Consider the following 16,791-nt stretch of genomic DNA (forward strand, 5'->3'; position numbering starts at 1 on the left):
GTCATAAAGTGCCTGTAGATGGATGATGGAAGATTGTCAAATCTGTGTGATAGCTTTTCTGTTAGTTCTGTTTTCGCAACCTTTCCAGAGCCTCCCACTCACACCAGCAGACATGGCCAGCAGTGTGATGTTCAGTTGAGTCCTCCTGTCTAGTATATTGCTTGTGTTGCACCAGAGAAGATAAAACTCTGTCCCAGGAGCTTTAACAAGATATGCTGCATCTGTTTTTGCATCAATAGAGGCACACTCACTCAGTCTTACTTCAGAAGTCAGAATGTTTCTAAGTGTCTTCATGTGTGAATTTTGCCAGCAAGCGATAAATGAGACACCTTATAGAAATGCACATTTGGCATTTTGTGAACTCTGATTTCTCATTAATCTGGCAAGAATCTTTAGAGAGAGAACCTGCTTCTTCTTAACACAGTGAAGCACAGGGATGACTACAAACAGGCCTCTAAACTCACAAGTGTCTTTCCTGCGCTCTTAAAAATTAGCATCAGATAGGATTGTTAGAGGCTTCCAGCTTGCATGCCAGATGCACTGCTAGTACATAGATCATACCTAAAGGGCCCACACATGGTCATTTTCTATGTCTGATGATCAGACTTATTTGTACAAATATGGCAGGCACATGGTTGCATTGCTTTGGCTCAAATGTGATTTTCCAGTCTCCAGAGGTGGAATTGGCTATCCTAATCCAAAACCTGAGCAAAGCATCGTGCTCAGTATCCATGCCCGCTGACTTGTACTATGCTTAGCGCAGAGTACGGGCACCAGTGATTACCAGCTCATGGCAATCACCTGCAATTGTTCTGCTACACAAAAGGAGTAGCAGAGGCAGACCAGCCAAATTTGACCTCTTTCACTGCTGTATGGTTTAGATCAGGACTTAAATATTGTTTAATTGTATTCAGGATACGGGTTGATTTGGAAGCCAACCTTTCCGATATCCAGTTAGGATTTAGCAAAAGTATTGGAATGGTGACCAGGCAATGAGATTATATATGATGTGCGTGAAATATGGCAGAAAGAATTCCTGTGATGGCGACTGTGCAGTTAAGTTCCACGTGCTTTGTTCTGCAATCCCTAAGGCACACAGATAACATGAGAATGGTGCTTTTGGTACTTTGCTTAGCAGTGGTGTATGCCATTGAAAGTTGCTTGCATCTTGTAAAACAGAAGATCGAAAACCAGACCACACAGTGTTTTCAGGATATGACAGGTTTATGAAAATTTGTTTTGCATGAATGTGATATTGAGATCGCCATCTAGAAATGTTATTCATATATGCATTGGTTTTGGTCTAGATGAGGTTTCTGCTGCCCCATTCCTAGAGTAATGTTCACTTACCCTTGAGTGTGATGTAGTTGCTGGGTATTAAATCCATACAGCTCACTAAGGGTAGGATGTTGCTACTTAGGAATTGACATTTGCTGTCTAGTCATTTTGGACAATGTTTGGCCATAAAGCGAAGTGACTTTTAAAAACAAGATGAACATTACAATGGACCAGGCTGAACAAGTCCCCATTCTTATCTTATAGGATTTGGTTGAGTCCACTCTTTCCTCGACTTCCGGAAGGATCTCCTCACTCTGCTGGGGAATCGGCTACAAATTTTCGGTCTGACCTTATTGACTACTTGGCGTCGTACCGATCCCCTACCCTCAAAGAATGGATAGAGATTCTCAGACAGCACGATCTGTCAGAAACTAGGTACGTAACAATCCTGGTGGCAATCAAGATTTGCTTTATTATTGCTTTGTTTATTCATTAGTATATCAATGTTATGCCTAATGTCCTGGTTTTGATTATTAGATGTTTGAAATAGTCAATCCACTTCTGAACGATACAGAGTTCAGTAAACCCATTTTGTGGATTAGACCTACATACATGGATTTAGTGGGTTCATTGCCACTTTCCTGGTTCATCTGCTACTGCTGTATGACTGGGTTTTAGACACTTGCTCATCCATTGCACTTTGCTATGGGAGATGAGTTCAGCTGCAGTAAACAGCACAATTTAACATGTGGGAGCACCTTTGGCAACATTTACTCCAGTTGGGGGAAAGCAGAGGAGGTGCCCCTTCGGCCCATCAGAAAATGACTACAAAAGATTTACACTAAGCCTGCTTCCATCTGTCCAGGCCTCTGTTTGATCGATCCACCACCTTTGCATCTATCTGTGCCTCTCGCTGTGTGTGTGTGTGTGTGTGCGCGCATGTGTGTGTCTACATGTGTCTGTCTGTGCTTGGGTTACTGGTGTCTGTTTGTGCAGCTATCTGTAGCTCTGGTGGTCTGTGAGGATGGTTGTCTTTCTGTGTTGGTTTCGATTTGTACATTGATGCTGTGGGTATGTTTTGGTAGGCTGTTTCTGCATATGTGCAATCTGTGTCAAATATGTGTTTGAATGTTGTGTGTCTGTGTGTGCATGTTTGAACTACAGAAATGCCATACCCATAAACCCTGACAATGATTGTAAAAGAATAATTGACAGAAAATCATTTAACAATGAACCGTATTGGCTAACCAGAAGAAACAGGATCAATACAGTTGTTCAGAAGCCAGAATCCTTCGGATTATTGGCAGTACTCTTGAATGCTGCTACCAAACAACAATAGACTTGTAAGATGAACAGCAGCTCAGAACTACATATTTCCGTTGGCTCCAACCTAAGGTATGCAGCTATTGGCTGGAATGTTCCTACATACCACCACTGTGAACACTCTTCCAGCCGCACAGGCCACTGTACGAAGCAGTAAGGGAAAATTGATAGAGCGACTGTATCGCCTGATGATTTCATTTTTTTCCAATTCAATTCAAAATAGGTGGTTTGGCATGCATGCACTAATTTCTCATCCCGAGTGACTTTGAACATTTCCTTAGTTATTTATTTGGGTAGTAAAGATTATCTCATTTGATCGGTGGTCTTTGTGGGCTTATATGTTATGGCTTGGGTGATAGGTCATATTTTCATAGAACAAAACTGGATAGAAAAATCTTGGGTGAAAAAGGGAAGACAAAAACATAGCATGGTGTGGCAGAAGGCGATTTTAGAAAAACAGATGTTGTAGATCTTTGCACACTGAGACCTTTATTGACAGTTGCCGTTTCATCATTTATCAACCACAAATAGACCCCTATGGCACATGGTGTCCACTCTGTATACAACTGTTTAGAAAAAACATGTTCCTCCAGATAGTCAACTTCAGTTTCATAACTAATGCCCTACTACGGACAGCCTTTATCTGTAAAAAACCTTCACAGTCACCGAATATATAGTGAGAAATAAAATGGATATGAGTAAAAAAGTGGCTACTGCAAACAGTGTTTACTCTACGCAGACCGTTTACTGTGTACCACACTGTTTGCAGACAGTGAAACCCTCATGAGAAGTATACCACTTAGTATTAAAAAGTATCTACTAACAACAGTGTTCACTCTATGCCAAAAAGAAACACTATTCATTAAGAATTCTCAAAGTCTGAAGATGCTTAAGTTCATACTACCTGAAGCCTTCATACTATGATGAAAACTTTACATGGTTTTGTACATGGAGCACACAGTCTTCTATGTTATGTTGAAATTGACATGCTACGACAAATCTGTCTAAAAACTCTATACTGTTTACAATGCTTAGTTTCATCTACGTAGAATCTTTGCCCTGTTTAAAACTATTTCTGCAGGACCAAAAAACGTATCATCTCTGCAGACTAACTCTTCAATACAAACATTTATAATGTGTTCGATACCTCTACACGCCTATGCTGCATTAGGAGTACATGTTTTATACTTCTGCCCATTAGCTAGACACATGCTTTACAAAATTATGTAGAGAAGTAATATGGTAGTTACCCGCCACTATGTAAACTATAACACAATCTAACACATTCTTTGGATGCCATGAGTGATGTAATATGTGAGGTAATAAGCAGTGCATAACGGGGGCGCAAGTTATAGTTAGCTCTGCTAAGTAAAACTGGTGAATTTCTATGTTTTTTTCAGTTCAAAACTTTAATTTTCTCACTGACATATTCACCTAACTATAACATCACATTAACCTTTGATTTTTTCAGTGAATTTAAATTTTTTATTTTTAAACAAACTCAGATCTTTTTTCACACCTAACATTACTTTAGCCTTTGTTTTTTCAGTGAATTTCTAACGTTATACAGAAAATAAAAACAGATCTTTTTTGATCAGACCTTAATATAACGTCACCTTAACTTTTGGTTGTTTCAGTGAATTTCTAGTTTTTTTAAAACAAAAAATAATATTTTATTACCATCCGTAAAGCCAACCCACATTTCGCACAGCCTTTGGCCGTGCACAGTGTGGGGTTGGCCACAGGGCCTGGTTTGGCTTGCACTGCGGCCCACCTCCTCCTCCCATAGGCAACCAGCCCCACATTGCGCATGGCCTTTTGTCGTGTGTGGCGTGGGTTTGGCTGCAGGGCCTGGCTTGCTCCTAGGCCCTGCGTCCAATTACCCACTGGCAGCCAACCCCACACTGTGCATGGCCTTTGGTTGTGCGTGGCTTGTGGTCAGCTGCAGGGCCTGAATTGCACCCAGGCCGGTTTCCAAACCCCCAGTTGGCTGCCAACCCCACACTGTGCAAAGCCTTTGGCGTGTGCTACATAGGGGTTTCCTTCAGGCCCATAGGACCCCCTAAAACAAATAAATTAAGGGAAGGAGGGGCGTGCAGCCCGAGATCCTTAACTGGCCCCAGAGACCCCATCCCCAAGGCAAAATTTCAATAAAAGGGTAGGGGGCTGTGTGCCCCCCTCCCCAAGCCGTAAAATGGAACCTGGGGCCAAATACAAATAAACAGGGAAGGGCGTGTGGCCCCTCACTGAGCCTACTTTGGCCCCGGGGACCCAACCCTAGGGTCACATTCTAACGGGATGGGGCATACAGTCCCCCTCCCCAAGCCTTTATAGGCCCTGGGGACCCCATCCTCCCAGGCTGTATGTAATTTTAAAAGGGAGGGGAGCCTTTTTAGGACCCAGGGACCCTATTCCCTGGGGCTGAGTTTCACAATTAAGGGGCTAGGGGTTTGTGCCCCCCTCCCCAAGCCTTCTCGCTGCACCGGAGACCCCATACCCTGGTGCCATATTTTATTGGGAAGGGGGCGGCACACCACCCCTCCCTGAGCCATCTTGGGCCCCAAGGACCCCATCCCCTGGGTCCAAAATCAAAGGATGCTGCAGCACCCTCCCCGAGCCCTATTAGTCTCCGGGGACCCCATCCCCTGAGGCCATGTGTTTATTTAAAAAGGGGCCTCCCCGAACTGATTTTGACCCCGGAGACCCCATACCCTGGGGCCTCCATTGGGCATAGGTGAGTGCCCTGGTGTCCACCTGGGGCACCTACGAACCACCACATTTGCGGTCCACACAGGTAGCTCCAGTTCCCCTGTGGCCCCAGCTGGCTCCCCGCAGGGTGCAGGAGATGACATTGCTCCCACCCGGAGGGAGCAGTTGTCTTCTGTTTATTCCGTCTGGGTGGAAGCAGTATCAGTACTGATCAGGGAAACAGAACACCAGTCTGCTTCCGCCCGGCAGAATCATCTTTACGACTCCTGCCATTTGGGAGCATACTTTCGTGTTTGCTCCCGTTCTGCAGAAATTTAAAAATGCTCCTGCCAGGCAGGAGTAAGCATATGTTTCTCCGCCCACACTGGTGCGGGCAGGGAAATGGCTGTGTCCTTGAGGTGGGCTCCTCAGGACACGATCACTGAGTCATCCCTGGGGGATGAGGTCACCTGGGTGCTTAAAGACTCAAGGAGGGAGCCAACATAGGGTCGGGTAGAGGGGGTGGCATCAGGTGGCCCCTCCCTCTTTTTTTGCACAATTTTACCCCTGGGGATGTGGTTTGCTGGGCCACTATCCGAGTCCCGTGGGATAGTGGCAAAAACCGCAGTTTAAAAATTTATATATGTATTATTATTTACTTTGGCTTCAGGGAGTGCGGGGGCTAGAAAGGCAGGGTATACCTTCCATGCCCCCTTATATTATTATTCTTTTTAACTTTATGACAAGGAACTAAGTCCCTGAGTCCTGTATTAGCTGCCAACAGCATCTTCTCATGTTGTTGGCAGCCAATCAGTTGGACTATCTCAGGAGCGAAAAGGCCTAAGGGAAAAAAGCTCCATGGGCCAATCAGAATGCTCTATTTTGTAGTTGGCGCTCCTGCAAGACTCTTGCAGGAATCCCTCGCACCCAACCATTTAGAGATGCAATTGTTTTAAATTTTATCTCAAAAAGCTACTGAACAGATTTATGCCAAATCACAAAAAGCACAATCTGCGAACCAAGATCGAGCTTCCTGACAAATTTGGTTCACCAATTTTTGTGGTCACGCGGTCTAAAGAAGTCTATGGAAAATGCATGGGGAAATGTGCTTTTTGACTCCTTCTTTCTCGACTCCCGCTTGACAGAACACCCTGAAACTTTTCAGGAAGGAGTTGAGGTGAATTTGCTTTTCATTTGGAATGTTTTGTGTTGATTTGTCAAACGGTGCTGAGTTTATTAGCAAAACAAAAAAATCACCATGTCGATGGAAAAGCAATCCTACCTATACCCAGTGGGGATGCCACGGGGTAATTTTCTTCTGAAAATTTTAGAGAAAATTAATTGTCAGTTCAATATTAGCAAAAAGCATTAAGTTGTTTCAATTAAGGAGAGATAGGCAGGTGTTGCCCACAGTATTCTATTTCTCACTAAAGCTGTACCATAATAAAGACAGAGGAAAAGTTAGTTGTGTGGCCAATCTTTGAGCATAGTGTTTTTACTGGGAGTATTTATTGAGATTCATCTGTAAAGATTTTCACCCTGTTCCATTTATTGCTTTGTACATTATGCACCCCAGTGTAGAGGTAGACAGTACAGAGCCTTGACCGCCAGTGAGATGTGGCTGTGAATCTTAAGGTGCAGAGGTTGTCTTGCTACTGTAGTCTGAATATTTTCAAGTTGTCTCATGCAGGTATTGATATTTCATAATAAAGTCTATTGGCATAGTACTAGCGTGGTAAGATGAGTGAGGTGGTTTCTTGATCCTTTTGCAGGAACCCAAAATGATGGAAAATGCTTGTGTGTGACCTCATGATGGGGCATGTGACTTTGGTCGAATTGTCGACTAATGGCTTAATTGGGAGGGATGAATCAGTAGCAATTCCTAAATTCCATATCTCAGAGGAGGTTGTTGGCAGATTTTATAGTTCTTCAGGCCACGTTATTGTAGGTTTCTTATTCCACACTGTTTCTGATGTGTTGACGCTGTCATTCATTGTATGATGGCATTAAGGTAGTCATTTAAATTTGGAAGGTGCAGAGCATTCACTTTTTTCCATTTGAGGATTGAGTATCGGCAGCTGATGTGTACCATGTAAGGCTGAAAGAATTTCAAAGTTTTCCAGGAGTGGTTTGATGGGGACAGAAGCGATGAGAAATTGATCCTAATGGAACATCTCTCTCAATTCCTTATGGTTTATGGGAGATAGAGGGACAGAAACTATGCTTGACCTGTCTTTAAGGTAAGAATTGATCCAGTATTGCATTTAAATGTATACAGCACATTAAGCCAAAAAGGCATCTAAGCGCTAACACCAATAAGAAACAGCCAGAGTGACTATAAAAGCATCATTAAGGTTGAGAGAATAACCAGGTTTTGAGTCGCTTATGAAACACAGTGTAGGAATTCAGACTCACAATATATATAAGTAACGTATTCCATAACATGGCCGCTGGTACAGAAAAAGCGTGGCCACCCCATCTAACCTTCCGGAATCTGGGAATGATCACCTTCCTCAATGCTCCAGATCTAAGCTGTCTTTTAGGAGAATACCAGTTGAAAGCGGTTCCCAGTACAATGGGCTGTGCTGGTGAAGAGCCTTATAGACCATGCTGAGAGCTTTGAAGATCACTCGCTTCCTCACGAGTAGCAAGTAAAGTGAGCATAATTGCTCCTCAACAGAAAGATGTTGAGGAACATCTAGAACCACTCGGGCAGCCACATTTTGGATGGCCTGAAGTTTGTTAAGTGGGTACTTGTTGAAATGTAAATACAGGGTGTTACAGTAGTCAAGGCGCGATGGAATGAGGGCAATGGCCACTGAAACTCCTAATTTCACAGGTAAGAAGGGAAAGATCTTCTTCAGGATCTTAATAATTAAGAAGCAAGAGCTCACCGTCCTGTTGACCTGAGAGTTGAAAGTAAGGGTGCTATCGAAAATCACTCCCAAGATTTTTTGCAGCGGCCACAGGTGTGGGTAATGGGGAGCACCTCTCAGGCCATCAGAGCTCAGACCAAACAGAGTTTTGTGTCCCAAAGACCAAAATCTGTCTTTTCAGCATTAACTTTTAGCCAGTTCTCCTTCATCCAGGGATTGATTACAGTTATATAAGAATTGAAGTTGTCCACCACCAGTGCCAAGTTGTCAGATATAGAGACCATGATTTGGGTGGTGTTCACATAGGACAACAAGTGAAACCCATAATCACACCAATTTTGCCAATGGGGCCACATAAAGATTAAATAAAGTGGGACTGAGGGACTGTTGGACTCCACAAGGAAGCTGGAAGGGTTTGGCCCTGTAGACTCCGCAGCTGACTGTTTCGGTCCTATTCTCCAGAAAGGATACTAAGTTTATTCAGCAAGTTTATTGAGCAAGGAAGGGAGTTCTTGGATCAGAGGAATCCATGCCGTTCAAAGAGACTTAGCAGTGATTTGGTAGGATTTCAATTCGCAAGGGTATGATGGATTGTGTGTTGGAAGTGTTACGATTTTGGGATACTACTGTATTGTTACTTTCTGGTGTGTGTATGTAGACGGTGTATGATGACCTGCTAGAATGCAGCAAAGGATTTGCTTTTTGCACCAAAAGCCACATATACCGTTATTTACTGGGACTTTCCACCCTGGAAGTCTCAGCAGAATTGCCCTACCAACATTTACTTGGGGAACCCTCAAAAACACCAACTGACTTGTAAATGCAATTACTGTGCAAACAGGGTTTCAATTTGGCACATCATTTGTAATCAAGGCCTAAGAGCAGCATCTACTGCTGGTCCTTAGATACTAGCTTTGGAGGCAGACCTGTTAGACCACTGTTACAAAGCAGAGCTTTATTTAGAAATGGCAATCAAGCTGTTAGAATTCGAGCGCAAGTACTGGAGAGAACAGTGGGGCTATTTAGCGCAACACCTCCGACATACAGTATGGTTGGACTTGGGTCAAACATCTTGTATTTCAAATCTGAAAGCATTAATTATAAGAGTGACTTACAGTAGGCTATGTACAGCATTTATTGCTTCTTGTATTAATATACTAAAAGTTAACTAAATGGCCGCTTAATGGATTTTGGGGTGAAAACCTGGTGAGACAAATATTTTGAAATGTTGTAGTTAGGCTTGTAGTTGGCTCATATATTTTCTCAGGTTCTACATACATTGATAAATTGTACCATGCGAATGCATGATGTAGGATTGTTTTTCAGTAATGTTCTCTTCTTAAATTAACTTAATTGTATGCAGGGAAATGTCTTCTGCAATGTATGTAGGTTGTTGCTTAATGTAAGCTGGTATTCTTCTCTCTTATTATATGTTTTTATACAAACCTAACCAAAGGAAAGAATGGGAATGTTTGTGTGCTTGTATGCTGGCATGCTTACACAGTGATCCATTTAACACAGGTTAATGCTGAAGCATTGTCTCTAGTTGATAGGCTGGTAATTGTTCACTTGGTATTCATAGCTTCTACTCATCAGATTGGTTCAAATGTGTCAGTTTTTCTATTGGGTAACCATGACAACACCCTTATTTTAAGTAGCTGGAAAAGGAAAAATTACTAAGCAACAGGGCGGGGAGTAGGGGAGAATGAACACTGAACAGATAAAGTTGAAAGTCGAGGTGTAGACTAAATATTACAAGTGACTGCAAGCTGAAGAGGTGCAGAAAGGCAGAATTTCAAAGACAAGGAACAGAAGTGTTGTATTCTAATTTAACTTTGTCGAGGAATTACCAAAATGTCATCATTATTAGGTCTGTCAGCCCTTTGTTACCAGTACTTTAAAATCAACATCGAGTGAGCTTTGGCTCCGTCGTGAGGGGATATTAGCTATTTGATGTGTCTTTCCGCCTCTTATGGAATTCTTCAATTGCAATGCAGGGCGGCATTATCATGCATTAAATTATTACGTAGATACATTATATTACAGAAAGAAATTATGCAGTGTTAGAAATGGGGTCTCTAGTTGGCAGGGGTTTTCACCCTGTCCAAGTAAGGACCCTCACTCTTGTCAGGGTATGGGAGTCACTAGATAATCCCTGCTCACCCCCTTGGTAGCTTGGCACGAGCAGTCAGGCTTATCTCCAAGGCAATATGTAAACCTTTAGTACACGCACACAGAAACACAGTGGAAACACTACTAAGGAGTTTACACCAGTTTAGAAAAATAGCCAATATTTATCTGAATAAAGGCCAAAACTCCAAAAATCCAACATACACAAGTCAAGATATCTCTTAAAAGATTAAGCAAGTTTAGTTCATAGAAATCAATGGTTGCGTTCGTTTTAGCAACAAAGTACCTTAGATGTGTAAAAAATCAAAGACAATGTCAGGTGCAGGGTAGGTGAGACACCGGAAAAGCAAAGTGATGCGTCGGTTCCTTACTACACAATAGATGTATTTTTAAATTGTGAGTTTATAGACCCCCAAACTCAAAATCTGTATCTGCTCCCAATGGGAAAGATAGTCCTTGCAATAGTGAAAAACAAAATTAGCAGTTTTCACTATTACGACATATAAAACACACCAGTACATGTTCTACCTTTTAAATACACTGCACCCTTCCTGTGGGGCTGCCTTGGGCCTAACTAAAGGGTGACTTACATGTAGTAAAAGGGAAGGTTAGGCCAGGCAAGTGGGTGTACTTGCCAGGTCAGAATGGCAGTTTAAAACTGCACATAGAGACACTTCAGTGGCAGGTCTGAGACATGTTTTCAGGGCTACTCATGTGGGTGCCACCAGAGGACACCATGGGCTTCAATCAGCTCATACACCGTGCTGCCCAGTACCACGGAGTTGACCTACACACAGACCCCGTGGAGGAGGATTTCATGTTGGACACTTTCGACAACACCCAAAGGTCCACATCTACTTTACCCATGCTCAAAGGAGTTATTTAGCATGCTCCAGATGTATTTAAAGATCCTGTTAGGGCACGAGTCATCAACCCTCGTATAGAGAAAAAATAAAAAGCTTCCCCTACAGACCCAGCTTACATTAAGGGCCCTGTTCCATTACACTCCATGGTGGTATCCAATGACAGAAAGAGGGCTAACTCTCAAACAGCAGGTGACACAGTCCCACCCGACAAAGAGTCTAAACTCTTGGACGCCTCTGGCAAGAGAACAGCCTCACAAGCAGCTAACATATGGTGCATCACCAACACTTAGGCCCTGCTAGCCAGATACGATAGGGCACACTATGATGAGTTCGAGTCCCTATTGCAACACCTCCCGGACGAATACAAAAACAAAGCCAACGACCTCATACACGAGGGTAAACTAATTACCAATACTTCCATCCGTTGCGCTCTCGATGTGGCAGATACCGCCTCCAGAGCTGTAAATACAAGTGTCCTTTTGTGTAGGCACGCTTGGCTACGCATTTCAGGCTTTAAGCCTGAGGTACAAAGTTCAATCCTGAACCAACCATTTGACCAAGAGCACCTCTTTGACCCTAATGTAGACTCCTCTCTGGAGAAGATGAAAAAGGACACGTACACAGCCAAGTCAACGGGAGCCTTGCAGTCTCAAGCTCCCAGATGTTCTTTTCTTTTCGTCGCTCCTCCTACAAAGGCAACTCCAGAGGCTACTCATCAGACAACCCCTCCACCTCTTACAAGGCTCCCACCCAGTCCACCTACACCACAGGTTACCAGAGTGGAGGTTACAGAGGCAACAATAACAAGGCAGAGGCAAGACTAACAACATCCGCTCTGCCTCCACCCCTACCCTATGACTTACCTCCGCTTCCCCCAGACCATTCCACTCCGGTCGGGGGAAGACTACAACAGTTCCTTCCTGTCTGGAGCAACATCACCACAGACAGGTGGGGGCGACAAATAGTTCAATCGGGTTACTGTATCGAACTTACCTCTACGCCCCCAAACATACCACCCAAACAGCGTCCAATGTCACAAGAACATCTATCACTGCTAAAGCAGGAGGTAATCTCCCTCCTCCAAAAAAATGCAATAGAACTGGTTCCCCTACGCCAACAAAAAACAGGAGTTTACTCTCTGTATTTTCTCATACCAAAGAAAGACGGCTCTCTGAGACCTATTTTAGACCTCAGACCCCTAAACCTATACATACACTCAGACCATTTCCACATGGTCACACTTCAGCAGGTCCTTCCCCCTTCTTTCACAGGGCGACTTCCTTGCTACCCTAGATCTCAAGGACGCCTACTTCCACATTCCCATTCACGCAGCTCACAGGAAGTATCTCAGGTTCGTAGTGGACGGGCAGCACTATCAATTCAAAGTACTCCCATTCGGAGTCACAACAGCACCAAGGGTATTCACCAAGTGCCTAGCGGCAGTAGCAGCCCACTTAAGAAGACAACACATTATCGTCTTCCCATATCTCGACGACTGGCTCATAAAAGCCAGCTCATACAACCAGTGTGTACATCACACTCACGTGACTATCCAACTACTCCACGACCTAGGGTTCACGGTAAACCACCCCAAGTCTCACCTACAACCCTCCCACATACAACAGTACCTAGGTGCCACAATAGACACCTCAAAAGCGCTAGCCTATCCCACTCCAGCCAGAATAGCAGGCATGCAGGCTCTCATCCCCAAATTTCAACCTCAACACTCTCTTCCAGCTCGAGTGTTCATGCAACTCATAGGGATGATGGCCTTTTGCATATTTATAGTGCCTCACGCAAGACTCAAAATGTGTCCGCTACAGGAGTGCTTAGCACGCCAATGGAACCAGGCTCAAGGTCAGCTAACAGATCTGGTGTTGGTAGACGGTCGCTCTCTGCAGTGGCGGAACACCAAAAACCTTTCCAAAGGGTGACCGTTCCTAGAGCCAATTCCTCAAATTGTTATGACAGTGGACGCATTGCTCTCTGGCTGGGGAGCTCACCTTTTACATCACACCATGCAGGGCAGGTGGACACCTCAACAAAAGTTACTCCACATCAACCACCTGGAGTTACTAGCCATATTCCTTGCCTTAAAAGCATTCCAAAAGCAAGTATCAGGCAAAGCTGTCTTAGTCCGCACGGACAACATGACAGCCATGTACTGCATACAGAAACAAGGTGGGACACATTCTCTGCAGCTCTCTCACCTAGCACAGAGCATATGGAGATGGGCTATACCTCAGAATATTTTTCTCCTAGCCCAACATGTCCCTGGAGTCCAAAACACCATAGCTGATCTGTTAAGTCATCAAACACAACAAATCCACGAGTGGGAACTTCATCCACAAGTTCTTCAGCCGTTCTTTCAATTGTGGGGGCAACCACAGATAGACCTCCTCGCCACCCACGAAAACGCCAAATGCCCAAGCTTCGCCGCCAGATATCCACACCCATTGTCCAAAGGCAATGCGATATGGATGAATTGGCAGGCAGATTTGCGTACACTTTTCCGCCTCTCCCACTCATTCCACTGGTGGTGCGCAAACTACAGCAACACTCACTGACTCTCATTCTAGTTGCTCCAACTTGGGCCAGACAACCGTGGTACACCACATTACTGGAACTGTCCGTAGTGCCACACCAAAAATTACACCTCTCACCACGCCTCTTAACCCAGAGCCGTGGAGAGATCAGACACCCGGACCCAGCTCAGCTCAACCTTGCGATATGGCTCCTGAGGTCTTAGAGTTTGGTTACCTTAATCTTCCCCCTGACTGTATGAATGTCATTAGAGAAGCTAGACCTCCCACCGCTATGCAGCCAAGTGGAAGCGATTTGTGATATATTGTCATAACACCATCAATCCCCTAGACGTGTCTATCCAACACATCATAGGGTACCGTCTACACCTCCAAAGGTGCAACTTAACCTATACATCTATTAGACTGCACCTTGCTGCCATAGCAGCATACCTACAAAATAGACAACACTTCTCACTTTTCAGGGTACCTGCCATCAAAGCCTTTATGGAAGGCCTTAAAAGGATAATTCCTCCCAAAGTTCCACCCTCACCTGTGTGAAATTTAAACATTGTTCTCACAAGACTAATGGGCCCTCCTTTTGAACCTCTACATAAATGTGAGCTACAATTCTTAACATGGAAAGTAGCTTTCCTAGTAGCCATTACTTCTCTTAGGAGAGTTAGTGAGCTACAAGCACTAACAATTCAGGATCCTTTTTTGCAAATCCACCATAATAAGGTTGTTCTACGAACTAATCCTGAATTCCTTCCAAAAGTTATTTCTCCCTTCCACCTCAATCAGTCTGTGGAGTTGCCCGTATTTTTCTCGCACCCACCCATAGTCGCTGAAAGAGCTCTTCATACTTTAGATGTTAAAAGAGCATTGCTTTATTACATCGAGAGAACACAACCTTTTCGTAAGACCAAACAACTTTTTGTGTCTTTCTCACCACCATACAAAGGCAACCCCATATCATAGACTGGGGTAGCTAGATGGATCGTTAAATGCATACAAATTTGCTACCACAAAGCAAAACGTACTTTATCTGTTCCTCCGAAAGCCCACTCTACACGAAAGATAGGGGCTTCTATGGCATTTTTATGGAACATTCCCTTAAATGACATCTGCAGGGCAGCTACATGGTCTACTCCGCACACATTCACAAAACACTATTGTGTGGATGTGCAAACAAAACAACAAGCTAGTGTGGGCCAGGCTGTTCTCAAAGCACTATTTCAAACTACTGCAGCAGATACTGGTGGTCGCCGCTAAGGATGGGTACTGCTATACAATCTATGCTAAGTGTGTGATCTGCAGCTCATATGCCTCGAACGGCATATGCTACTTACCAGTATGCATGTGTTCTTGGCATGTAGGGCTACAGATCCACACACGCCCACCCGCCTCCCCGGCTACCTTTATCTGTTCCAGTACCATCTTATTTAAATACAGCATACAAAGGCATCTTTCCTGTTTCTTACAAAGCTCCATCATTTCCCGGCTGGCGAAAAACTATTCGAGGATGGAGCCGATGCCCATGCGCACTATGATCCAAAGGAGGATTCACCTATCTCGTCACTTCCAAAGACTTTCCAGGACAAAAACAAGTGCAAACATCCGGGCCCAACACCAGATGGCGATCTATGCTAAGTGTGTGGATCTGCAGCTCTACATGCCAAGAACAGATGCATACTGGTAAGTAGCATTTGCCTTCTTATCGTTGTGTTTTTTGACCAGCCATTTTTCATATCTTGTCAATTTTCGTCTAACTTGTGGGTGTATATTGGGATGGAGCAGCCAGTGTCTTAACTGCAAGTAACTGAACCGTTCTGACACTGGTAATGTGTATTGCTGTCGTAGCTGAGGGAATGAAATAATCCCCTCAACATTGAACAGGTGTCCTGCTGCCCTGCATGGTGTAACTTGCCATGCTGCAAATGCCTTGCCCTCCATTCCCAAGGAAAATTCCGTGTTTTCAAACAGTGGCGTCATCGGAGAGGGAAACGTAAGTTCTCTTCTAGTGGCCACCCCGTCCCACACCTCCATCACTGATTTTGTAATGGGTGACCTCTGTAGACTCTGCGGCCTATCTGTTTTCTTTAGAAAGGCATCTTCAAGAAGGGGAGTCCTGCTATCGCCTTGTCCTGGAACAACCATCATTTTTATGATTCATCTCTACCCCACTCCACCAAATATCTCATCTGAGCTGCTCGAAAATAATCCATTCGATTTGGGATCTTCAACCCTCCATCCTCTGGGCTCAAATAACCCAATTCCCGCCGCATGCGTGGACAAGTTCCTGCCCAGACAAAGTGGAGTATGTCCTTTTGTAGTGAAGTGAGAGTTCCCTTAGGTGGAGAGACCGGTAATGTTTTAAACAAATATAGTGCTTCGGGTTAAATTTATATTATGATGGCAGCAATACTACCCATGAGTTACAGGTGGTGGTGTCGCCAGCTGTCTAAATCTTTCTTAATCTGTTGAGCTAGTTTGGCATAGTTCAACGTGACTGTTTGCTTAATAGTGGATGCCAGTTCTATCCCCAAGTACGGGATAGACTCGGCTGCTTGGGCCACCGGAAAACGATTTCCCACTGTCGCCGCACCCCTGAGTGTTCCGGATAGGCTGAGTGCCTGTGATTTGCCTACGTTTACCGGAACCCTGAGGCACTACCAAAGGCCTCCAGTTTCTCCAGAAAAGCCGCTAGCAACCTCTCGGGCGACTCGAGTGAAGCTAATTTTGTCCTCTGCATATAAATTTATTGAGTGGTTTCTCCCCCAAACGGAATGACCTTAATGTCCGGGTTATCGCTAACCCTTTGGGCCAGTGGCTCAATGTAGAGGCAAACAGAAGGGGCGATAACGGGCACCTCTGCCCACTACCCCGTTGAATGGGGAGGGGGCGAGAAGAGATACCATTAACCCTAACTGAAGCTGTGGGAGAGCTATAGCAACTCGCCACCCAAGAGGGAAATCGCTCCCCCAAGCCAAAGTGGGCCAGTGTTTTTGCTAAGTACACCCAATCTACCTGGTCAAACGCTTTCTCAGCGTCGACCATTAATAAGATTGCGTCCAGGTTTATATGGTGGGCCTTGTCAATTAAGTG

General features: G+C 44.3%; 1 protein-coding gene across 5 annotated transcripts in view; it reads left to right on the forward strand.

Annotated features, from left to right (window-relative positions):
- TDP1 (tyrosyl-DNA phosphodiesterase 1) overlaps window positions 1-16,791 on the forward strand; it is a 984,975-nt gene that overhangs the window by 194,405 nt on the left and 773,779 nt on the right. For all 5 annotated transcript variants that reach the window (XM_085626517.1, XM_085626518.1, XM_085626520.1 and 2 more), the window contains exon 8: window positions 1,543-1,713. In XM_085626517.1, the coding sequence (XP_085482643.1) occupies window positions 1,543-1,713 (171 nt within the window). The remainder of the gene's footprint in view (window positions 1-1,542; window positions 1,714-16,791) is intronic.

Source organism: Triturus cristatus, chromosome 9 (genome assembly GCF_964204655.1).
Source record: "Triturus cristatus chromosome 9, aTriCri1.1, whole genome shotgun sequence".
In the NCBI taxonomy this organism is placed as follows: Eukaryota; Metazoa; Chordata; class Amphibia; order Caudata; family Salamandridae; genus Triturus; species Triturus cristatus.